The 26,168-nt window shown below is 46.8% G+C and overlaps 1 protein-coding gene and 1 long non-coding RNA gene across 8 annotated transcripts in view; one reads left to right on the top strand and one right to left on the bottom strand.

The window, feature by feature from the left end:
* The window catches only part of LOC135114697 (irregular chiasm C-roughest protein-like), a 102,463-nt gene extending 81,812 nt beyond the window's left edge, over positions 1 to 20,651 (top strand). For 4 of the 7 annotated variants that reach the window (XM_064030619.1, XM_064030622.1, XM_064030621.1 and 1 more), the window contains 2 exons: positions 17,059 to 17,166; positions 19,701 to 20,651. In XM_064030619.1, the coding sequence (XP_063886689.1) occupies positions 17,059 to 17,166; positions 19,701 to 19,717 (125 nt within the window). In that variant the 3' untranslated portion in view covers positions 19,718 to 20,651. The remainder of the gene's footprint in view (positions 1 to 17,058; positions 17,167 to 19,700) is intronic. The other 3 variants (XM_064030617.1, XM_064030616.1, XM_064030615.1) reach the window with 1 other exon arrangement.
* Positions 1 to 26,168, bottom strand: part of LOC135114698 (uncharacterized) — a 35,471-nt gene extending 9,303 nt beyond the window's left edge. The window contains exons 1-2 of the long non-coding RNA XR_010275636.1: positions 25,858 to 26,168; positions 24,821 to 24,933 (exon numbers count right to left, since the gene is read on the bottom strand). This is a non-coding gene — a long non-coding RNA (uncharacterized LOC135114698). The remainder of the gene's footprint in view (positions 1 to 24,820; positions 24,934 to 25,857) is intronic.

Here is a 26,168-nt window from a genome sequence, read left to right as displayed (position 1 = left end):
CCTCTCTTTCTCTGACTCTATGACTGTTTGCTTGCCTCTGTGGCTGCCCCCGCCTGCCTGCCTGCCTGCCTGCCTGCCTGCTGCTGCTGCTGCTGCTGCTGCTGCTGCTGCCTGGGGCTCTCCAGTATTACTCTTTCTTTACCGTCATGCCTTTGCTTCTCTGTCTCTTCCTGTCTATTTCTGTCCCTGTGTGATATCTTGTTCCTTTGGCCCGCGTTTCTGTCTTCCTCCTTGCCTCAGATCGCTAATACGAGTTCTCTATCACTGGTGCGCTTTACTTCTGTCTCCTTGTCTGTTTCTGCCTCGAATTCATGTCTTTGTCTGACATTTCGCCTCTTCACCCCGTGTTTTCTATCTCTCCTCCCTGTCTCTCATATATTTTCTTTTTACCCCCGAGATGGTTTCCTTGTCTGTCTGTGTCTCTTTCGGCTTGTCTGTGTCTGCCTGAGGTTTCTGTTATCTGTATCTCTGTGACTCTTTCAGTGTTTGCTTCTTTGTATGTCTTTCCGTCCCTTGTCTCCCAAAGTTTTGATTCTCTGTCTGTCTCTGTCCTTGTCGCTCTTCCCTTCTATTTCTCTTTGTCGGAATGCACCTTTGTATGTATGTATGTATGTATGCATGTATGTATGTATGTATGTATGTATATATGCAATCCTGTCCGTACATCAGCTGGTGGTCTACTTTGTTTAACTTGACACCTGACCCTCGGCGACCCATAGTTTAGTGTTTATTGTTATTTGTTCGAGCGGTGATTTATCAGCACTCGTGACACATCCGCCGTGTAGTGGGTGACTTAGCGCGCCACTCTTTCACGGCGGCGCTGATTTACTGATTTACTCAACCTATACATTCACTCATTTCAGTAATTTCAGACCTATACATTCACTCATTTCAGATTTATTCCTTGGCACTGTAGTCACTTACATAATTTTCACTTATTTCAGTAATTCAAGATCTATTCATCGCGACATATTTAATCAGATTTTTTTTTTTCCTTTTGCTTTTCATTTCTTTAAGTACTTTCTTATCTATTCACTGACACAGATTTATTCCACTAGATTCCTTCACTTTTTCCTTTTCTTATCCATTCATTTCGGTAAATCATCTTATATTCACTGTCTGCTATATCTATTTACAGAAGTGGGTACATTTTTCTACGTCCTTTTTTTCTCTACTTAGTTCCCTGTAGCCATTTATTTCCCTCAGTGATTTCTTTACAATGGGAGTGTGAACTTTTATCCTCGGGTGTCCGGCGAGCTCTGTTTTGGACCAGTTTAAGTTGTGGTGCAATGGAGGAGGCGTGTGAGTAATTCTAAACCAGTGTGTGTGTGTGTGTGTGTGTGTGTGTGTGTGTGTGTGTGTGTTTTGAAGGGGTCAGAGGGGAGGGTAAGGATGCCAGAGAGGACAGAGGAGGAGGAGGAGGAGGAGGAGGAGAAACAAGAACAGGAACAAGAAGAACAAGAACAAGAACAAGTAGAACAAGAACAAGAACAAGAAGAACAAGAACAAGAACAAGGGAGAGGAGAAGAAGAAGAAGAAGAAGAAGAAGAAAAGCAATGGTGGTAGTGCTTGTGGTAGAGGAGGAGGAGGAGGAGGAGGAGGAGGAGGAGGAGGAAAACACTTTACGGGCTTCGAACCGTGGGTCTATCTGCACAGCGAGTACTCGTAAGTGTCAAGGCGAGTGTTCTAAACCACACGCCAACACTCATTACTTCTTGCTGCGTCCGCCCGCCCGCCCGCCTGCCCGCCTGCTTCTTTGCGGCTCGTTTTCTTTGACCGTCTTTTTGTTTTCCTTCTTTCATTTGTGTCTTGTCTTATTACTCACTCACTCACTCATCTCATTTACTCACCTGTTCATTTTACCACTTATCCGGGCATCCATTTAAGATTCATTATCCTTTCTTCCGCTCCCTCATGTTCCCTTGCTTACTCTCACTCATCCACACACTCACACACTCATACATCCCTCTCTCTCCTCTCCTTCACTGGCTTATTCAATGTCTCTGTCACCATTCCTTATCCTCCCAACACATTCATTCACACTTTCTATCACTTTCACTCCCTCCTCCTCCTCCTCCTCCTCCTCCTCCTCCTCCTCCTCCTCCTCCTCCTGTCCTTTCTCATGCTTTTATGTCTCTCTTCCGTGTCGACTCTATTTCTATTGTTGTTCCCTTCCCCACCTTCCCTCCTTCCCTATCTCCATTCCCTTCCCTTCCTCCTCGTTCCGTCCCTCCGTCCTCGACATGTCCCCCTCCCCACCCACTCCTTCCCTGCCCTTCCTTCCCCCCTTCGCAAGAGTCTGGCCACAGTGCCTCGTAAGCATGCATTTTGTCACGGCGGAAAAAGAAAACATGGCAGCCGTATCTGAGAGAGTTTACGAGTTTACAACTTGGGTTATAACTCTGGCGCGCCGCTGGTAAACAACACTGATGTATACGTCCTTTGTTCCCCCCTCTCTCTCTCTCTCTCTCTCTCTCTCTCTCTCTCTCTCTCTCTCTCTCTGTTCCCGGCTTCCCTTCCTTCCGCTTCCCATCGCTTCTTCTCCACGAGCTCCAGTGCTGTGCTTTTACTGTTATCGTTATCTTTCTATGTTTTTCTTTCTCTTTCTGCTTATCCTCCCTCATCACATCCTTCACTTTCCCATGTTTTCCTTTTCCCTCTTCCTGTGTAACCTCTCTCTCTCTCACTGCATCCTGATTTCCTTCCCTTCTGCCTTCCTTGCCCGCCTCTCAGTGTTCACCCCTGATATCGTTTTCTCCTTATTATCTTATTACCTTGATGTTTCCAGTTCCTCTCCCTCTCCTGCCCAACGCTGCAATTCCCAAACTCGTCCCACTTGCCACTTTCGCCCCGCCGCGCATCTCCCCTGGGCGGCCCTTCGTCCCTTTACGCCCCTCAAGCTCAAAACCACGATTATGATCCTCTCGCCCCTCTCGTCCTTCTCATCTCATCTGCCCCTCATCCCTCACAGCCCTTCCCTTCCCGGCCGCGACCCTCACCTCTGTATTCTTAAATGTTTCGGGGTTTGATTTGATTTCGGCCACTTTTTAACAGAGTAGTGGATTTTTCGAGCGTTTCATGGCTTTAATGATAGTTTATGATTCTTCTCTGTTAGCAGGAAAAACACGAATGAGAAAGCTCGTTTGGTCGTCCTTGCAGCCTTTGGGAATTTGCGTGTGTGTGCTGCGTGCTATGTGCTGTGACGATTTATAGTAATTATGAGAGACCAAAGCGTTTAAGAATATGGACCTTTAAAATTCAGGGACCCGAAAATGCACCTCTCATGACCGTCATCCCTCCCAAGCCGCGGCTCCCCTGGCCTGCCTTAGCACCGCCAGGAGTCCTAAAACCTAACGGCCTGATGGTGCCCCGGCAAGCGTGAACTGAGGCAATGGAAGGGGGTGCAGATGGCCGCCTCGCCCCTTGTTATAACATATTCATTGCATCGTCAAGCATGTCACACCACCTTGCCTCGCCTTGCCTTGCCTTGCCTTGACTCGACTCGCCTTGCCTCGCCCCACCTCGCCTCGCCTCGCCTCGCCCCACCTCGCTTCGCCTCGCCTCGCCTCGCCTCGCCTCGCTAGAATGAAAAGTGCAGAGCGACTATCGGGCTCCTGAGGCTGTAAGGATTCCCGCCTGTGAGAATCCCGAGTTCTTAGGGCCTCGTGGCAGTAGGATCCCCGGCTCTCAGGATTCTCGGGTGTAAGGATTTGGGATTTTTTTTATTGTAAGTCTCTGGTTGTAAATTTTAGGAACGATTTGCGGATTTCAGCTTGTGATATGCCCAGTTTTGATAAATGTACGATAGTAGAGAGAGAGAGAGAGAGAGAGAGAGAGAGAAAGAGAGAGAGAGAGAGAGAGAGAGAGAGAGAGAGAGAGAGAGAGAATGGTGTTTTATATTGTTGATCATAAGTGTGTCAAGTTTTTGCTGGAGTGTTTAGAGTCATGTACTTGCAAGGAGACGGACGAGAAAGAATGGGAATTTAGTTGAGTCTCTTCTCGGTTGCATGACTATTTGAGAGACTGCTGTATAAAATGAGTGTTTAAAAAGCTGCAAGTGTTTATGAAAGGAGAAAATGTGTATCAATGAAAGGGTGAATGATGAAATAAGAGAATTCTACCTTTGAAAACGATACCTGAGCATTTCTTCACGTAGCATTTACAGGAGGGGATCAAATAAAGCAAAAAAACGAACACTCGCTCAGGAAGAAAAACGACAACATGAGTGGCATTGCATTTCACAAGATCGTTCGCAGGGAAACTCATGTGAAGGAAATGATAAAAAAAGTACGGACGGATGAAAAGTTTCCCTCTTCGTCGCATTACCGAGGGAAAAAAAAGTGATTCGAAGTTCCTTGCTTGCATTCCCGGCGGACTTCTTGGCAACGCTGATTGATTTTCCACGGCCCTGATCATCTGGGAATGTTCATCTTTGTTTTCTTTTTTTTTTTTTTTTTTTTTACAAACATACAACGCGATTAAAAACTTTTCCCTCTTTCCTCTCTTGACAACCCGATTTACAGTCACACCAATTACCCACACCAAGCCTTTCTTCCCTAGCCATTCCAGGTCCTTTCACAACCACACCAATTATCTGCAGTACATCGCTAGCCACATCACACTCGTTACACCAAGCCTTTCCTGACCACACCACCTCCTCTCCGGACACCATAAATATCATGAAGCACACACAATGAAGCGTTTCAATGCCCACACCACACACCTCACAGTCCTACACAGCCACACCAACCTCAATTAACCACACCACGTCTTAGCAACACCATACATCTCACCTTCCTCTACAGCCACACCAGAAACCTTCCACCATACCAGACCATCCTTTAGCCACACCAGACTTCACAACCACATCGATTATCAGCCTCCACCACATCAGACCAGTTCTCAGCCACACCGCATCTCGTATACCCACACCAAGCATAAATAAGGTCAACAACATCCCTTTCATCTATAACAAGATAGTTTCATGCACCTCAGACGCTCCATCATGTATATCAAATCCTTCTCCGTCATACCAATCCTTCCTCACTCCTATGTACATTTCTCCCATGCACAACAGAATCCTCTAACCCACAAGCCAGATCCCTTCACGCCACACCAAACCCCCACAAAGCGACAAAAGACCCCATCCAAGCCAAGTCATTTCCAACCCAAACTTGTTCAAGCCCTACAGATCCCTCCAAGTCAAGCTAGACCCCCTCCAAGCCACACCAAACACCTCCACACTAACCCAAACCCCCTCCACATCAAGGCAGACCCCTCCAAGTCAAGTTAGACTCCACCATACCACACCAGATCCTTCCAAGCCACACCAAGCCCCTCCACACCACACCAGGCACTACCACACCAAGCCAGACGCCCTCCACACCACATCAATCCTCTATGCACCAAACTAGACCCTTCCACTTCAAACCAGACCCCTTCCACATCACACCACACCCCACCACACCACGCTAGACCCTTCCACGCCACGCCAATTCTCTCCAAGTCAAATCCTATCCCTCCAAGCAGCAGATCCCCGAGTTAGCCACATCACAGCCCCGCACACAGACCACACCTCGCCAAGTAGCTCTCGTAAACAAGAGAAAATTCCCATAATTCTCGAAAGTAATTAAACTCTCAGCAGTATGTTGCATCTTCGAGCGGCCAGCGAGTTAGTGGGTTTTTTGTAAAGTTATCAGACATGCCTTCGATACCGACCAAGAGGGGAGAGAGAGAGAGAGAGAGAGAGAGAGAGAGAGAGAGAGAGAGAGAGAGAGAGAGAGAGAAGAGGAGGGAATGAAAGGGACGGGAACGGAGGAGTGTGCGTGAGAAAAAGGAGAGGGATGAGAATGAATGGGAATAAAGCGTATGAGAGAAATAAAAGGAAAGAGAAGGAATACGAACGAGAAAGAAGAATAAAAGAGTGTATGAAAGAAGAGGAGGAAGAGAAAATGGGATGAGAGTGAAAGTGAGACAAGAGAGAAGGGGAAGAGATTGGGAGGAAAGTGAGTGTGAAGGGAAAAAGGAAGAAATACAAAAAAAGAGAAGAGGGAAAGGAAGGGAAGAGATGGGAGGAGAATGCAAGTGAGAGAAGATGGAAGAGGAGAGATGAGAGGAAATTACGCGAGAGAGAAAGAAAGAAAGGATAGGAGTGCTTATAAAAGAGGGAAGGGAAGAGAAGGAGAGGAAGGGAAGAAAAGAGAAGAGATGAGAAAAGAAGATAAAAGAAGAGAAGAGAAGAAAAAAGAGAAAAGAAAAGAAAAGAAAAAGAAAAGGAGAAGGGAAGGAAAGCGAAAGGAAGGCAACGGAAGGTAAGGAAAGGGATGGGATGGAAGGAGAATAGCTGTGAGAGGAGAGAAGGGAAGAGGGAATGAGGAACAGGGAAGGATAAGAGGAGCTGAGGGAATACAACTGGCAGGCAACAGGCAAAGAGGTCACGGGGAAAAGAGCAGAGAGGGAAGGGAAAATCCAAGGAAAAGAGGTAATCATAGTTTTTTTTTTTCCCCTTCCCTCCTGTTTCCCCTTCCTTCTGTCCTCATTGTCGCCTGCTGTTGTATCCTTCCCTTCCTTAACTACGCTCTCTCTCTCTCTCTCTCTCTCTCTCTCTCTCTCTCTCTCTCTCTCTCTCTCTCTCTCTCTCTCTCTCTCTCTCTCTCTCCCCTTCACTTGCCGTTCATCTTTTTCTGAAATGTATCCTCCCCTTAGTGCCGCCGGGTCTCTTCTCTCCCCTCTCTTTCCCCTCTGTATAGCCTCCTCTCCCTCTCCCTAGACACCAACTTGCCCGCCTTCTAAGTACTCTCCCTCGCCTCTCCCTGGCCATAACCTCCTCCCATGTAAGCACCAGCCCTCCAAATCCTCACCGTCATGTAATCCTCCTCCTCCTCCTCCTCCTTCTCCTCCTCCTCCTCCTCCTCCTTCCCTTCAACACTTTATCCCTCCATCCCTTTCTTCTCTTCTCTCTACCTCTTTTCCTCAAACTTCCGGTCACTTTTTTTTTATCGTTTTTCTTTTTCTCTTGTTTCCTTGTTTTATCTTTCAATCAGCACCTCCTCCCTTTCTTCCTTTATTGCCTTCTTCCTCTCTTCTATTGTATCATTGCTTATCATTGTTTTTCCTCTTCTCTTTCTTGTTTTTCATTATTCGATAAGCACCTTCATCCTTCCTTCTTCCTTATCTCCCTTCCACTTTACTTCCTTTCCATCGTATCGTCCTCTCCTCTCCTCCCTTCCTTCCTTCCTTGCTTGTTTCTCCTCTACTTTTCTTCACCCTGTTCCCTTCCATCGTCCTCTCTTTCCCTCTTCCCTTCTTTCCTTCTCCTTCCTTCCTTCCACATGAGCGTCCTATCCTCCTACACTAAGCCTTCCTTCAAATCCCCAAACCTTGCTACACTTTCCCTAACACTCCCTCGAAGCTCCAACGCACATAGGGAAATAGGTGGGAGGGACAGAGAGACAGAGACAGCCGGAGAAGGGAGGAGAGAGACGGGAAGGGGCGGCACGCGGACGACGAAGACCAACGCAACCAGACCAACAAAAGTCCTTCTCCGAATTTCTCCCCACCAACAGCTATCCAGACCCAATCAATTTCTGGCCCATCACAGTAACCGAGAGCCTTCCTCGCGCCTCGCTGGATGGCCCTCGGAGGCAAACTCACCGGGATTAACAATTTTCCGCCGACCTGCACTGGAATCCAAGTTGGTAAGTTCCCTCAAGTGTTGGGGGAGGGCGGCCAGCAAAGAGGAGAGAGAGAGAGAGAGAGAGAGAGAGGAGAAGGAGGAGAGTAGGAGGTGCTGGTAGTGCCGGAAAGGAAGGAGGGCTGGAGGAAGGCAGGAGCTGGAGGAAAGGGGATGTGGTAGGAGTAAACAGATGAGGAGAAGGAGGAGGAGGAGGAGGAGGAGGAGGAGGAGGAGGAGGAGGAGGAGGAGGAGTGTAGGTAAACGTGTCGAAGGAGAATGCTGAGGAGGAAACGCGAGGGTGAGGAAGAAGACCAAGACGCTTAAAACACTCATAATAATAATAATAATAATAATAATAATAATAATAATAATAATAATAATAATAATAATAATAGTAATAACAATAACTTACGAGGCTAATGAAAGTAACCTTCCCCATAAAGACATCGAATGAAGCCAGTTAGATTCGTGTTATCAAAGGGAGGGGGAGCGCGGAGGGAAGGAGGGAGGGAAGACAGGAAAGGAAGGGAGATGAGGAGAGGGGAGGGGAGGGGAGGGGAGGGAGGGGAGATAATACGTAGCGGAGGTAGAAGATTCTTAAAGATTATGGGAAGAAATAAAAACACGCTAATGGGAATTTTTGTGGCGAACGTTTTATAAGGATTTAGTAATGGTGGTGGTGGTGGTGGTGGTGGTGGTGGTGGTGGTAATATCAGTAGCAGTAGTAAGGATTGGAGTGATGAAGTAGCCAGCAGTCAGGTTGGCTCGGGTTGGTTACTGCCTACCAAATTTTTATTGTGATTGGCTCATGTCCAAAAAAGCTGAATGATGATTGGGTGATGTAACAGATGTAGAGTAGCAAGGAATCAGGCTGTTATAGCGCAGTGTGCGGGGCGCGGTGATCTGCAGTAAAGGTCACACGTGTCTGATTGGATGATGAGCGGGCGAAGCTCCCCGATTGGCTAATGTACAGTCAAGACCGGCTGTGATACGACCCTCAAACTGACCAACTGTTGCAGCGGAACCATAACTTAGCGTCCCAGCTGAGGCCCGCCGTGCATGCCCCGCCAGCCCCCCTCCCCTGTCCCTCCCTCCCCCTCCCCCTCCCTCCATCTCTTCCCTCCACTATCCTCCAATAGCATTCCACCTCCCTTCAACTCCCCCAGACTGCATCCCCCCAGCTCCCCTTCCCCCTCTCTCTCCCGCAGTGGCCTTCCATCTTCTACCCCAGCTCCCAAGCATCCTGTCCCCATTCCTTCCCCCTTCTATCTCGCCTTCATTCTTCCAGCCACGCCACCCAATTCCTCTTCTTTTTTTCTACCACCCCCAGTACTCCTCCATCTTCCTCCCTTTCCCATCCTCAAATCCCTCCCTTCTCCCTTCTGCTTCCTTTCCATCTTACCTTCCTGCTCCGTCTCTCCCTTCCTCCTATATCCTTCCATCTTCTCTCCTTTCTTTCATTCTCTATCCTTCCCTTCATCTCCCTCCTCCTATTCTTCCCGATGCCTCCTAATCAGTTCCCTTCACACCTCCCTCTCAAGTCCCTCCTTCCTCCTTCCTGCTCCCTCCATTCCTCCAATCTTCCTCCGAGTCACTTCCTTAATCTAGTGTTTCTCCAGGCACCTTACTTTCCTCCGGCTTGATTCTCTCCGCCCAACCTGCATCCTCCCTCCCAGCCTCCTCTTCTCGCTCCCTTCATTTCTAGCGCCCCTGCAGCTGCCCCCTTCCTCTACGCCCTCAAGCACTTCATCTGTCCTCCAGCGTTTCCTCAAGCCTCCTATCCTCCCCCTCCAAGTTTCTTTCCACACCCCCCCCTCTCCCTTCTCCTGCTCCCCTCCCTATCATCCCTCCTCCCAGCCTCTCCGTGCACCTCTTCCGCGACTCCTGCCAATACCACGCCCGCAGGAGCATTAGCATTCCGGAGAGGCACGGGGGCACGAGGCGAGGAGGGAGGGTGCGTCTGTGTGATAAGAAGGACAGGAGGAATTGCAAGCCTGGGTAGTCAGAGTGGCAGCCAATGTTCACTTTATGACAAACACATGCAGTCTTGCCCCGCCCAGCTGTGTGTCGAGCGCCCCTGCGAACACCCGAGTATTGTTGGGGTGGGAAGGCGGCGGTAGGGGCCTGCAAGGTGTGGTGTGGAGAATTTCCGAATATTTAAGTATAAGAAACACCTGTGTAATTTTATTCTTCGTCTGCAACTGTATTTGTAATTGAATATACATCCGTTCACGTGTGCTCTGGGATTTATAACATCAGTGTCTACATTCGCATCCGCATCTTTGCCGCACGCGAAGAGGATGTGAGGAATGTATAGGGGAAAAACAAGTGACAGTAGTGTACGCTTGGCAACATTCCGCGATTGTCTTGCAATAATAAAAAAAAAAACTACAATGAGACAGAACTGTATAGCCGAAGTGAAGGGACTGGCATTTCAAGAGGCAGGTTTCAGTGCAATTCTGGTTAACTTTTTTTTTTTTGACTACTTTTGGGGACTGGCACTTCAATAGGCCTTTTTTCTTATCCCTTTTTTTTTTTTTAATCTTTTTGTTGTCCTTGGCCAGAGACCTTACTTAGACAATAAAAAATAAGAAGCGATAATTATCAAACATTCACATCCACATCCGCAAAAAAATACATAACCATGATATCCACATATGCGCATTTGCCACTGTCTGAATTCAAGCATCGTATATATCTCCAGGGCGTGGTGGGGGGGAGGTGTGAGGGAGGGAGGGAAGCAGGATGTCATGTTTCCCTCAGGTCGTGCATTTGTGCATAGATAAGGCGGTGTGTGTGTGTGTGTGTGTGTGTGTGTGTGTGTGTGTGTGTGTGTGTGTGTGACTAGCAAAATAATGCACTAAGTCTTGGGTTATATATAATAATGTACAATGTCAGCACTGGTGGATTTACGACTGGTTTTGATCGATACACAATTGTGCTTCGTCACATTTTACGGTTTGGTTTATTGATATTCTGTGATTTACATTCTATTTTTTTTTCTTAATTTGCTTTATTTACAATTTCGCTTCCCGTCACATTTCATGATTGTGGTTTATTTTCTTGCCTGTCACTGATACCCTGCGTTATGAATTTACTCTCCTTGGCCGCAGTGATTTGTTTACTAATGTGCTGACATGTAGAATGCTTGCTTTCGCGTGTTTTGTATGTCCTTTTTTATATGTGTTTATTCTACATTTCTCTTACTGGTTTTATTCCAGTGATGAATCGCCACATTTTACTACACTAAGTAATCTGGTCACCGTATGATTCCGCGGTCAATCTATCAATCGATCGGTCGTTCTGTGTAGAGGGAAGGATGTAAATGGGAAGGATGTAAATGTGTGTGTGGGGGGTGGGGGGGTAGGTGTGGCTGTGTGTTTATGAGGGTGGTGGATGGAGGGCTGGGGGCGTGACATGTGGCTGTATATAAATCAGAAGAGAACGATGTCCACGGGCGCAGAGAGGGAAGCAAGCAAGGAAGGAAGGAAGGAAGGAAGGAAGGGAATGCAGGGAAGGAGGAGGCACCTGGCTGTCATCACTGAGGTGGGCCGGGCGGGGCTGTCCCTCTCCTCACCAAAGGGGGGTGGGGGGCAGCCTCGTGAACTAACGTTATATTTCGCAGCGAGCAAGTGAGATAAACAACTGAGTGTGGGGGTGGGGGAGAGGTGCGTCTTTGGGCTGGCCTGCCGTGCATTGCCGCGCCTTGCCGTGCCCTGCTGTGTTTCCGCCAGCAACCTCGAGGCCAAGCGTGAGGCGACACAACGACACATTCCCGGCACGTTCCACCTTCAGTGTGTCGCCATCCGCCACCCTGTCCCTGGCTCGCTCCGAGTCGCTGCGCCGCCCTTCACTCTCCTCCAATTTATCTCCCACACGCTGCCCCCAACCAGCGTCCACACCGACACCCACGGCGGCTGCCTCTCCACCACCGCTTGAAGTATTGCTGGAGGTCGTGATGTCCTCCCACCCACTGCAGTAAAGATTCATTATCGGCAGGAGCCCCTCGAGCCTAGAACCACGCCCCGACCAGCCCCGCCGCGCCCAGGCCCATCCCATCCCACTCAACTCCACTAAAGGCGTGGGTGTGATGATGACTGATGACACTGGTGGTGGTGGTGGTGGTGATACCAATACATTTATTCAGTCATGGAAGAAATCGCAGCACGGGGCGGGGCCAATAGCCCTGGAGGATCGTTGTCTCAGTGCTCATCCCAGTCTCTCAATCCCAGGAGGGCGCGGCACACAATTCAAACGCCGCCGTAACCAAAAAATAGAGAAAAGCGGAAGCAGACACAAAAACTGCAGTATCTGACACTGTTGGTGTTTCCTGTATATTTTTGGATATTTGTGCGTTCCGGGTGAGTGCAGCGGTTTGCCCCGCGGCCAGGGAGGCAGTGGCCGTGTGCAGCCGTGCGAGGCTCAGCGGTGGACGCCTGGCCGCGGCGGCACGGGTGGTTAGGCCTCGAGTCACGCCTCGCCTCGTCTGCAGGTCCCAGCGAGGGTGTTGGGACTGCAGGCGGAGGCGGCGTGGGAGTTGTACCCAGAGGTGGTAGTGGCAGTGGTCGCAGTGGTGGTGATGGTGGTAGTGGTGGTGGTAGTGGTGGTGGTAGAGGTGGTGATGGTGGCGTCTTAGTAATGGATGTAAAGAGTGTGATAAAGGATGGAGGTGAGTACAGGGAGGACGAAATGGCTGTGAAAAAGGAGGAGGAGAGGAGGAGGAGGAGGAGGAGGAGGAGGAGGAGGAGGAGGAGGAGGAGGAGGAGGAGGAGAAGGAGGAGGAGGAGGCGGGGGAAGATAAGTGGCTGGTCGGGGTCAAGGTTGCGGAGCGGGATACACACAGGAAGGTCATCACTTGTTTCATTGCAGTTCGTGAAACTTGACATTGTGTGGCAATTAAGGCTGTTACAGGCCTTAACTTGGGGAGGCCCTGCCACACTGACCCTGCAGCGTGATAGCCCGATGGTGTGTCGCTGCCCTTCCCACACCGCGAGGAAACAATTACTTGCGCTGTGGTTTGAGGATGGCTGTCCATAAAGAGGGAGGAGGCGACTAGTCAAGGGAACTGATAACTCCTTCCCTGAGCCGCGCCGGGAGCAGGCAGTGACTCAGTCTGGATTGCCTGGGATTGGGTCAAGGTTTGTTAGTCGTGAGGAAAGCAAAGCTGAAGGAACAGAGGCCGCCACGCCGCTCACCACACGTCGGCGCTTCATATTTCACGAAAAATGCCTGGGTGCACACAAACACACACTCACACACACACACACGCACACACACACACACAGGTCTGCCTGCCGCGCTTCACCGCCGCTCTGAGCCAGCCACATTTTGGGATAATTGTTGCCTTCTCCCGCTGCGGCCATGATGGGTCACTAAAAATTAGAACCAGGATTTAAGAGCGTCACTGGGGAAGTTATTAAGCCTCAGGAGGTGGAGGCAGAGGCGTGGGGGGAAAGGGGACAAGAGGAGAAGCCGCTTTACTCCTTCCCTTCCTCTCTCTCTCTCTCTCCTTTCTGTCCATTTCTTCCGCGCCTCTCCTTCCGCCCTCCCCCATCCCGGCCACCAGTTTGCGTCAGCCGCCGTCAGCTTTACATCGTACCCGAGGGAGTTATGGAAGCAGTAAGCGAGAGATAGCAAAGAGATAGCGGAGACGACTTCCCGGCGCGTGACACTAAAAAACCTTTAACAGACCTTTCCATTTCTCTCCCTTACCTGTCGTCACCCTGCTCCACCCCTGCCCCACCCTTCCCTTCTCTCTCTCTCCCACAGTGTCCCTCACCAGATCCCCACCCCTGCCCCCGAGAGGTTAGAGACCGGATATAATTCCCCCGAGACTGGTTCGCGTAACAAGCTGCCTGTCCGTTCGAAGCAGGGTGTGTTAAGGCTTCCGGGGTAGTATGGGCGTGACATAAAGTTTGGCGTGTAGCGGGCGTGCCGTGGGCGTGATGTGCTTTAATTATCAAGTGCCTACATGATGGGGGAGAAAAGTTAGTTGAGGAATATGTTTCGAGGGAAGGGATGTGGTAATGATTGCAGATGTGGTAGTGAGGGACGCGAAGTGGTGATGAAAGGAAGGAAGGGGAGGAAGGGGAGGAAGGGGAAGGAGGTGTGCATGGCGTGGTAAGGCGAGCAGAAGGAAAGGAGGGAAGAGATGTGAAGGTGAAGGGAGGGAGGGATGAAGCGGCGAAGGAGAGATAGTGAGGAAGGGGAAGATGGTAGTGAGGGAGTGGGAGGGAATAATGGTGAGGGTGAGAACGAGAGGGTGTGTGGCGAGGGAAAGAAGGAAGAGAATGCGGTGGTGAGGGAGGGGAAAGGGAGGGTGTGTGGCGGCGAGTGTGAGGGACGAGGGTGTGGTGAAGCAAGGGAGAGGGTGTAGTGGTGAGAGACGTTGTGACGTGAGGGTGTGCTGAGGGTATGCAACACAGAGAGAATGCCACCAAAGGCCACGCATGATGCAACCAAAACAACACTATTTGTCCAATTCTTCCTCCAAAAACACAATAAATTTTCAGCATTATCAGTTCTTTCCGCTGTTTTGGCCAAGAGGTGGGGAGGTGGAGGTGGGGGGGTGGAGGGGTGAGGCTGCGGTGACTGACAGGGGAAGGAAAGCAAGGAGGGCAGGCCAGACATAAACAAACAGGTTATGGCAGCTTTTATATTGTCACTATCATTGTTACTACCTTCACTGAAGATAATAATAAGAGTAGTAGTAGTAGTAGTAGCTTTGTTGTTAATGGTCTCACTACTACTACTACTACTATTGCTACACTACCACCACAGCAATACATAATTAACCATTTACAACTCCATTTGGCCACCTCAAAATGTTTACACATCAATCTTCCAAACGTACAGCGCCCACCACTCAGCCAAACCCTCGCCACACGATTCCCACTCAATAACACAATACAAAAACTTCAACTTTCAACCATCATTTGATTAAAACGATCCCAAAACAGCAGAATCTCCCCAAAACACTGTCTCTTCCTCCCAGTAACCACTCACTGTTGATAGCGCCAAGTACCTTAGACACAAAACGACGCAAAACATCAATTTTTCCCACCTGTGAGCCAAGGAACAGTAAGAGTGGCATCCAGGTTCCACAAGACCCATTATGCATTGATTTCCTGCGTCTTGGCTGGCGTGGACTTGTGGATTATTTAAAGAGTGATATCGGCCCAGCAGATGGTGTGTGTGTGTGTGTGTAGTGGAGGCGTGTAAAGCCAGCGTAATGCAATATAACCTTTCCTACGCACTTTGTATCTGACCACCACGCCTCGTCTCCTCTCTACTCGTGAGCGATATGCCATATGAACTCAGAAAAGTGATAGGTAAGCACACTCACTCACTCGTTCGCTCACTCGCTCTCACACATTTATTGACCTGGAAAAACGCATCCATACAATAATCATACACACACACACACACACACACACACACACACACACACACACACACACAGTTCCTACACCACTACCTTGTTATGTAAAATGGCAAAGTTCAGTAGGTCAAAGGTTACAGTTTATTCATCTCCCCTCAGAGACGTGACCTTAGTGAACCTGGCCCATAGAACCATACGGGAAACACTGCCGACTTTAATTTGTTTCTGTATATGTCAAATCCTAACTTGACCTAACCATCTTACCTTACTTGACCTAACCATGACCTGACTTGACCTAACCTAACCTTACTTAACCTAACTAAACGTAACCTACCCTAACCTTACCAAACCAAACTAAACGTAACGTAACCTAACCTTCCTTAACCTAACCTAACTTACCCTAACCTAACTTAATTCAGCTTAACCAAACTTATATCTATCCCCCTTTAACTTACCCTAATTAAATCTGTACTGGAGAGTAATGAAAGCACTTTATTACCGTTACGGACAAACATAACCTAACTTACCACAACGAAACTTCATCTAGCTAACTTATCTTATAGCTTAATCAATATTGCAGAATAATGAAAAGGATTTGTTTATGTTAATGCCAAACCTTACATAACCAAATATAACATAACCTGACATAACCTGATCTAGTTAAACCTAACCTAACAAGCGATTACTGACATAAATATAAATCCAGGTCTGCTTTAACACTCTCGGAAGTATCACGCGTGCTTTTATTTGGTCATTTAGCGATAATGCTTATTAGCTTGTATAAAGACCATAAAGAGTGATGGATTATGTCTGAACCTATTTTGCCTCCACCATGATAAATTGAAGCTAACTAATTAAATCTTTAACAATTACTGTGTGTGTGTGTGTGTGTGTGTGTGTGTGTGTGTGTGTGTGTGTGTTCTTTCCGTCTATTTCTCTGTCTTTTAACTCATCTATGTGATTCTGTACTTTTTTTTTTGTCTATTTTTCTATTTGTCATTATCGTCCTGTCTGTCTGTCTATTTGTGCCGGTACTTGCCTATCTATATTTTAATCCGTCTATATGTTTATCTGGTCTTCTATATGTTTATGTGCCTGTCTGTCTATCCGTCTGTCTGCCTGTCCGTCTGTCTGCCTGTCTGTCTGTCTGTCTGTCTGTCCGTCTGTCTCTGTCCGTCTGTCTGTCTGGGGCAAGGGCGGAAGGGACGGGGCGTTGGGTGGTCATTTAGTCTTACTCTTAAAGTTACTGCGAATTCCTGCCTACTCTGCATCTGTCACTTATTGAATCCAGATCTCTCTCTCTCTCTCTCTCTCTCTCTCTCTCTCTCTCTCTCTCTCTCTCTCTCTCTCTCTCTCTCTCTGGGTCCAATAATAATGGTAATTTTCCAACACGTTCTCGCAGTCCAGCCGTCCCTCACCCCCCATGAATACCTCCCTCTCCCCACACTTTAGGTCCCTCTCCTCTCACTCCCTCCTCTTGCTCCTCTTACTCTTCCTCTCCCTCCTTGAATATCTAACCGAACCGAGCCTTTGCTTCACCATTCCATCCCTTCCACATCCCGTTTTCTTTTCTTTCTCCCTCACTGAGGTCTATTTCTGTGACCCTTCATTAAATCCTTCAGTACTTTCTTTCTTCATAAACCCCTCCCAGAAATTTTAACATTTTCTTCCTCCTTTATACATTCCCCTAACCCTTATGAGATTAACCTTCCCTGTCTAAGTACTTCCCCATTCTATTACTCGTAGTATCTATCCTCTTCCCATCTAAGTTCATCCTCATTTTTTATTACTTTTCCCTCCGTGTCTGAATTTCCCACCATCCATTCAGTGCTTTCCCCCTCCCCGTCTAAATACGACAGTACATTTCTTTCCCGTCTAATTCCCTTCCCACCTTTTTACTACTGCCCCTCCTTTGTCTCAGTCCCTTCCCAGCCTTAAAGTGCCTTCGTGCCTACCTCCCCTCCCCTGTGAGCGCCTCACTGAGAGCCCCCTCCCTCCCCAGAGAAGGTGCCGGTGGTGCTGGTCGCGGGCGGCGTGGCGGCTCTTGTCGTCCTCGCCCTTGTCGCCGCCTCCCTCCTCCTGTGCAACAAGCGACCTCCGCCAGCCAAAGGTGAGGACTTAACGCCCTCCTCTCTAGCGCTAATAAGCTTGGATTGTCTGTTTTTGCCGACAGAGTTCCATTGTTATTACACGCTCAGCGAATAAGGTAAATCTGTCTGGTGAAACTTAAAAAAAATGAGTAATTATTCTTTCGCTTGCACATAAAATCATTATTACAAACTGTTCTTCTTTTACAGCACAAGTCATATATATACTAGACGACCTTACTACAATTTAAAATCACGAACATTTTTTATTTCTAAGCTTCACATGACAAAACAACGACTGGTCTTCTCTGCAATGGGAGAAAGTTCTGTCAGTCATGCAAGACGGAGAAATGCTCCTGTTTTTCAATAAAGAAGCGTATCTGCTGATCTGCAATGCAAAAAATTTTAACACTTTATAATACGACTTTTCAGAGTAGGCCAGGGAAAAGAGAAAAGAGGAAAGAAACAGGCGAGCATGCATAAAGTTTCATGACAGTTCGAAGTGATTCCCTGAGCATACTAAGAAAAATCGTGAATGGTTTCCAGTTTTATAATGAAAACCATATAAATTATCAAACTTTTACACTGCGAGTCATTAATTTTTCATGATTACACCAGAAAAAAGAAAAAAGATATACATGTTTAGTATTTCACGTCGCCCCCACGCTGCACAAACTTTTTTTTTTTTTTGAATATATACATACGCTTACCTATTCGTATAAAAATGACACATATTTGCAGAGTGAAGAGTAATTTCCCACAGCAGAGGAGGAAGAGTGAATAGAAATCTTTGGTCTGCACAAGCGTGGCTAAAAATACCTGATGTATGAATCACGGCGAGTCGAACTAAAGAAGATAAAAATTAATCTAGATCCATTACGCCGGAAAGTCATTACTTGTCACTGAAAAATATGAGGGTGACGAGTCATGGGTTTCTATAAATCAGGCGAAGAAGGCCATTAATCTGCATGATGTGGAAAAATCATTAGTGTGCATAAAAGTGGAAAAAAAAAGGAAATATATATTGAGTTTGGAATTATACAGAAAAAATCTATACTAACAGCGAAAAAAACTGCATACAAAGAGTCAAAAGCGGAAAGAAGGAAAACACACACACACACACACACACACACGTATGTAGTTCCGAATGACAAACAGAAAAATACGAAGAATTTACGTTAATGGCAGGAAAAAACAATTAATCTGTATAAAAAGTTAATATACATGGTTCATAATTTATAAAAAAAAAGGCAAAAAATATACAACAAATCATTAGTAGTGCGAAAAAACATTACAGTGTGCACAAACACCAACAAAGAGGAAAAATGCAAAGTTATGATTGAAAAAAAAACACACACACACAGCAAAATTAGCATTACAAAAGAATAATTATTTTGCATAAGAAAGTAAACAGATAAAAATAAATAAATAAAAAATGAAGGAGAAACTAGAACACTGACTTGCCATAAATCCGAGCACGCCGGTGGCTGCTGATAAGACTGGATAAGAAAGGAGGTCAGGCCATCTTTCCGGGGACTTGACAGACACACTCAAGTACAGGCGATAACACAGGGCACGAGGCCGCGGGGCGAGTGACCTGCGTACCTGAACCTCGGCGATCTTCGGGCTACCCTATTCACTTGTCAATGTGGGGCACCGACACACAGACACACAGACACACAGACATGATGCAGACATTCACTGATTCACGCACGTAAAAGATAGATAAAAGGATTGATAGACAGACAGACACAGAAACAGACACAGTAAGGAATGAAAGATGGAATGAAAGATAGAAAGAAAGAAAAATAGAAAAAATGAGACATCAAATGGATGAATAAGGAAGATACACGAGATGCACAGACATTAGTAACATAAACAGACGCAATAACAGATATAATAGGTTGAAAAATAAATTGACAGATAGATAGGCTGAAAGATGAATAGATGAATGTACTCGTGTAAACAGATGGATATGTAGATGGGCAGATCAAAATTGACTGACTGACTGACTGTCTGATTGAATGACAGACAGATGAAAGATGAATAAAACTGACGGTCAGACAGGCAGGCACACAGACAGAGAAAGAGAGAGGAAAAAGAGAAAAAAAAAAGTGCATGACCTCAATATTTATATAAACTTCTCGGATCCTTTCTGAATTCTCTCTCTCTCTCTCTCTCTCTCTCTCTCTCTCTCTCTCTCTCTCTCTCTCTCTCTCTCTCTCTCTCTCTCTCTCTCTCTCTATCGCTTGCTCGCTCCAAATAATCTCAGGTGCAGTGGGGACAAACCTTTGTGTTAATTGTCCGTTCAACGCGTAAAAAAAGTTCTGAGGCAAACGCAGTCTATTTACCGTGGATTAAAGTGTTCATTAGCAGTACGTGGCGGCCCGCGGCGGTGCTGTGACCCACACACAGGCTGCTCGCTGCGCGCCATTACCCAAACACCACCGCCAAACCAAACACATCCACACACTGTTTTCCTCGTCACGTGGTCGTCTGGTGTGGTTCTCAATGTTGCATGATCCTTAATTAATTCTCCTTTTTATTTGTTTTGCAGAGGACACGGTGGTCTAGCCATCGGAGGCCTGGAGGTGTCAGCCCCAGCCTGTGAGGGGGAGTGCCGGGGCGGGGCGCACCTCCCCACACCTGACTCGCACCGGGTCAGAGACCCCCCGCCGGGCGGCTTCGTGCTCACCACCACCAGTAATAATACATAGTGAAAAACAATGTTACCAAGTGTTGGAATACCTGACCTGAGGCACTGAGGCCTGGTGGTGGAGGGACTACCGCCATAATGGAGAACTTGGAGGTGAATCCTGGGTGGTGAGTGCGGCAGGCAGCTTTCTGGCCTGTGGCGGCCTGCCCGCCGCGGCATGGCCTGCTGCTTGCTTCCCGCAGGTGATGCTGGTCCACTGCCTCATTCCAGCAGACCGCAGCCGTCCCGTCCACTCCCTCTTCACCCCCTCCGGCCGCCCACCCTCCTCTACACCCTTGCTCCAGCTGCCTCTGCTCGCTCAGGGCGGGTACGGCGCGAGTGGCTTATTGAGTCCTGCTTGCAAGTCTGCTGCCGATGATCCGATGGCCAGGGACTGCCTGGCAATGGCCTGGCACTGGGGCAGGCTGGGCCTGGTCCGCAGCTGGCTGGCACTGTGCAGCGAATGCATCCCTCGTGTAAATAGTGTACAGCAACTCCTTCGTTCCCACCTTTTGATGTGTAGGCCACCCTGTGTGCGGGACACTGCAGGCGCCGCAGGCAGGTGAAGTGCGCCTGCCGTCCGAAGGGCAAGGCTACCTCGTGCTGGCAAGGAGAGAAGGAAGGATGGCCGCCACGTGGCAAGGCGGCGTGCACACCTTTATAGGTACCTCGGTCACCTCTGCCTCGCTAAAGAGTCCTGTGCAGTAACCATGCCCTGTGTGTCTCAGTCTCGTCACCAGCTGCATTCCTCGTACGAGTAGGGAGTTGTGTACATATCATCTTTCCTTTGTTATAATAAATAGTGAACTACAAGTAATGATTATTTTTTCCATTCCTAACACCACAAAAGCTGACGGTAAAAAAAAAAAAAAAGAAAAAAAGACTACCACAAAGGGATACTACGAGATGGTGACAAAGTTTGCAATGCTGCAGGGAGCGTATCTCCTCCAAGGAAACGGCTGCTAGTGCAGGGAACAGTGTACCCTCGGCAGTGCCGCATCATCCATAAGGCTGACCAGGCTGAGGCCTACGGCCTCACCAAAAGCTGAGGCCCTTGATTTTATGTATTTATTTATTTTTTTTTATGTTAACTCTAAAGATATGACAAAAGCATCCTGCGCGTCACTGAAATTAACTTTATAGTAATCCTTTTTGATACGAGACGATAAGGGTGCGTTAAACTGTATGAAAGCAAAAAAAAATCATGGTTCATTTTCTGTGAAATTCTGACGCCCGTTTGTTTAACTTTACAGTACAGTACTGATGTTTTGGCATTACTTTGCTTCAAGTTAATTAAAGGGTGTCTGATAAGATTATATTATTCTCTTTGTTCCTCCAATAATTATTTTATTTAAAATATTATAATAATAAATTGTACGAAAGTAGAGCGTGTGATTTGCGGGAGATGGGAGGGATGTCAAGGGGCCCAAAGAGTCGGAAGCCTTGGAGCCCTGCCATGGGTTAATAACGGCACTGACACTCGGCAGACAGGAATCTACCATTAGTGTGTGAAAGAGGCTTTCTTCACCAGCCCTGTAACTCTGCTTCCTATTCACAAACACACGTGAAGCACATAGCACCGCACATACTATACATTCGCGAAATACTAACCACCTCAAATATATTCTAGTTATGCCTATACTACCATTTTCTTTGATACTCTTCTATACTTTTATGGCAAACTTTGAAAAACTCGTCACCCCCTCTATGGTTACTGCACTGCACTATCCGGACCTTTCACTGGCACCCCCTCTATGGTTACTGCACCGCACTATCCGGACCTTTCAAATACAAATAAAATAATTACAGTAATAACAATAACAATAATAATAATAATGATAATAATAACAATAACAATAATAATAATAATAATAATAATAATAATAATAATAATAATAATAATAATAATAATAATAAATAACAATCATTAGATAAATAACTAAAATAATGAGCTCCCATCGATTGAGTACTATGACAAGAGAAAGCAACACCTGGTGGGGGTGTAGGTGGTGGAAAAGGAAGAAGTGCCCCAGCCAGCGTCAGCCTCACCACTGGAGGGGAAGCAAATACTCAGAGGGAATGCAGCCAGGGAAGTTCGAGTACAGGTATTACTTATGTCAACTTCATCCTGCAGATATTAACTTGACAGGGGAGGGAGGACGGGAAGGAGAGGGAGGGAGGAGGGAGGAGTGCGTTAAGAGAATGTAGGAAAATAATGATGTGCGAGGGGCATCTCTCCTCTGCGGAACAAGGAGCGTATTTTCTTCCCAGCAGAACACAGCAAACCCTGCCGCGCCCCAGACACGTCCTCCGGAGATTGACATGACACTGTTCCTCGCCCACCTCCCCTCCCCCCTTTGCCTCGCCCCTCAAGGCCCACCCGAGGCAGGTCGTCACACTATCACAGGTGAAATCACATTATGACCCAATTCTATCAGCAGCATCACGACGTGTTCGCAGATGCCCCAGGCGTCCCCAACCCTCCTCCCCATCCCCCACGCCCCTCCGCTCCGCCCACCCGTGAGGAACGTACGCAATGCATTATTCATTTCCGAGAGAGGCACAGCGCTCCTCCTCGTCCTCTACCTCCATCTCTGAGCAAATTGATCTTTCTGTTATAACCTGCTGAAGGAGCAGCCCCGCCCCGCCCCGCGCCGCACCGGTGGCCTCTGCACCACACATGTATTCCGGCTGGCAGTGAACACGTCCCGGCGCGCTACACTTCACCTTTGTCACATTTTCCTTCCATTTTTTCTTCCTCTGACCTTCTGGTGCAGAGTGACGTCCACCGTCCTGATTTGTCTTTGCTGGTGGCAATTCGAGGCTTTAATCATTATATAAAGCTATTTACATTTTTATGTTTGATTATAGAAGCACTTAGTGCTGGCAGTGAAGAAAGTGCAATGATTCTTATTAATGCTTAAAAGATTTATCTCTTTGCCTCAAGGCGACGTGCCGGTGAGTGATTTTGGAAAATTAATTAATGTCTCAAGATTATGAATGTATTTAATTGACTGTTGTTTTCGTCATTATCTTTTTTAAATTCCTTATTTAATCACGCGTCCGCTATGTGATAAGACGAACTTTCTTTTATAATATATATATATATATATATATATATATATATATATATATATATATATATATATATATATATATATATATATATATATATATATATATATATATATATATATATATATATATATATATATATATATATATATATATATACGATTTATATGAGTCCAGAGTTTGGAGAGAAAAGAGAAATGTGATCAAAAGCAGAAATACAGAAATAGAAAAGCAAACACAGCTACTACTGGAGTCTTGGGAGTAGTGTTTCTTCATTAGGAATGTGTTATTTCCGTCCATCTGACCCCGAGGCGGCGAGGGAGCCAGTGGAGGGTGGCGCCGCAGGAGGCCGGTGGACAAGGGTACAACTAACGCCTCCCGCTCTTGTGTGGATCGATGTGGAGACTTCTGTCAACACCTTCACGCCCCCCACCTCTCTGTACACCCTCCCTCTCACCCAGCCTCCTATTATATGCCCTTCCACCACCACCATCACCACCACCTACTCCGCCCTCAGTGACCACCTGCTGGAGTCAACCATCAACACCCACCATGCCCTTCTCAAATCTCTTTCACCACATGTATGTTGTATGGAGGGGGGAAAAGACGGGCGGGGGAGAGGAAGAGCGGTAAGACTACAGGGGAATTTCGAGTTGCATTACGATGTGAATATGTATTACTGTTGTTATTGTTTGTTGTTGTTGCTGTGGTTGTTGTTGTTGCTGTTGGTGGTGTTGTTGTTGTTGTTGCCATAAATGTTGCGGGTTGTGCTGGGTCTAGTGTTTTTCCTGAGGTGGTGGTGGTAGTGGTGGTGGTGGCGGCGAAATCGTGGAGCATCCTTAACTGTTGTCCTGTAGTTCGCCTGGTAATTGCACGACATGTTTTCTCGCCATTCTAAGTAAAACCTCCGACCACGTACGCCAAAGGTTAGTCTGAAGCTACTCTTTAATTGAAAAATGTCATACAAGGCGAACTTAGGAAATCTTTTTTCTTTTCTTTTTTCATGTTACGAAGGCCATTTGCTGTATTCAAGATCGTAATAAAATAAAAGTTAGCCAGACAGCCCAGCAGAACTCGAGAAATACAAGACTAAACTATAATTACCACGACAAAACTTACCCAGTTTCGGTGAAGTTTTGAGCTGAAATATTGTGGTTCAGTTTAGACGACGGGTACCGTAACCTGCTTCTGTCAATCGGCACGAGACAGCTCGGGATTTACGTCTTTTTAGCTTTACAAGGCAGGAAGATTAGATGGTTGTCAGAATCTATCCTCCTGACAGATCCAGAAGCATCCATCCTTAAAAGATTACAAATCTACTTAATGTTTTTACCTTGAAAATAATTTTAAATCTAAAGACAGATGGTATATTTCTTAATTTCTGGTTTTAAAGTCAGAGATTATATTCAAATTAAATTTAGATTTAGAGAGCCGGGTTCTGCCTTTGCACACCGTCGTGTTCTGATTATATCTAGTTTAGCTTCCATCTCTATGTTTAAGTTGCGAACTACCGCGTCTGATGAAAGAAGCAAGGGACTTGCCATTCATACGATACTAAAGAACGTGGGAGATGTACGGACTGCAAAGTGTGTGTGTGTGTGTGTGTGTGTGTGTGTGTGTTGGAAGGAGGGAGAGCGGTCTCGCTGCAAGCTTGGGATGTGGGACAAGCAAGGTCTTGTAACACATACAAAATAATAAACATCAATTATGCACTGTGAGAAGCAAACACAGATCATACTAATGCACTAAGGAGAATCACCTCGTGCTGGTACAGAGAGCACCTAAGTAGGAACTAACGACGCCCCTCCACACCCCCTGCCCAAGCCCACACCTGCGCAGTCCCCTTCTCTCACACCACCAACTTCCACGACCTACACCCATTTGAAGAGAGGGGCGTTTGCTCTTACCTTCTCACGTCCTTGCAGTATTGGTCGCTGGACCCGTGGTTGTAGTAGTAGTAGTTGTAGTAGTAGTAGTAGCAGTAGTAGTTGTTGTTGTTGTTGTTGTTGTTCGTAATTGGCTGAAAGAAGAAAACAAAGAATCAGTCATACTTGTATTAGTTATCTCACTGTATACACTACATTCCACTTTTGAGTAAAGTATAATCATGAAGAAAAATAGTCTCGTCTTAAACAATTATTGGTCACAACAGCTTTCAAAATAAAGACTGTATTAAAATATATATGTTTGTGGTTCCTACTGAACCCGGCTGTTACAGCGTCAAGACGTAACACCCACGGTCATTCAGTGTATCTTTTGGCAGTAATCAGAAATAATGCAAGTAGATGACTGCATCGCTGTTGAGAGGCAACTTAACATCATCTATAAACCTTCAGGATTCAGTCTTTACCGTACATTACAATGAAACAGTAGAAAACCTCAGGCAGGGTGATAACCTAACACAACCGTGTATTCTAGTAATAATCAGTCTTGGGATAATATTGAGGGTTAGTCCAGATTAGTTTAGCTTAAGTTTAATTTAATTCAGTTCATTAATTTAATTTCACTGCTGATCCATTAATTGTGTGGACCACGATTTAGAAAGCCATCTTACATTACTCAGATATAAACATTACAAATTAATAAGGTAATGAAACCTTAATGAAACAGCAAACACCTCAGGCAGCGTGGCAGCCCAACCCAGCTGCAAGTAGAGCAGTTTGACAGGCTACTATACTTTGCATGTTCAAACTACGTGATATCCTTTTACTGATGTGTTCTGCATCGTTTTTGCACTTACAATGTTTCATCATAAGGCCCAATATTGGTATGGAAATATATCACTGCACTGGTACCAGAAGTAAGTTTCGTCCACCAGCAGGAGAGGTGACGGGGGCAACAATGTCCTATCCTCCCCTGACTTGAGAGATTTGACTGATGCATTAACTTTCCCGTGCAAACATTAACCATGACGGCTCCCCCTTAACTTTCATGACATGCCTACCAGGTCAGCAGTCGGCAGATGGAGTGCAGCAGGCAAACCGGGCGGTGAAGGAAACAAGCAGCAAGTGGCAGGCGGCGGGCAGCGTGGTGGTGCTAAATGTCTCCAACTAAACTTTGAGCCTTCTTGCGTCAGCCTCCACCCTATTACTCATGATTTACCTCAAGTGACGTTAGCAGGCACTCGAGATGATGAGGATGGGTGTCTCAGTCTCCTGGCTCCAAGGGACACACACACACACACACACACCACTAGTTCCCTCTCACTCACAGGACACATGCGGACAACTGACCATTCCGCAGTACTGCTTGATC

Source organism: Scylla paramamosain, chromosome 28, assembly GCF_035594125.1.
Source record: "Scylla paramamosain isolate STU-SP2022 chromosome 28, ASM3559412v1, whole genome shotgun sequence".
NCBI lineage: Eukaryota > Metazoa > Arthropoda > Malacostraca > Decapoda > Portunidae > Scylla > Scylla paramamosain.
The sequence above is the reverse complement of the archived record's forward strand: the minus strand, read 5'-3'. Positions and strand labels throughout refer to the sequence as shown.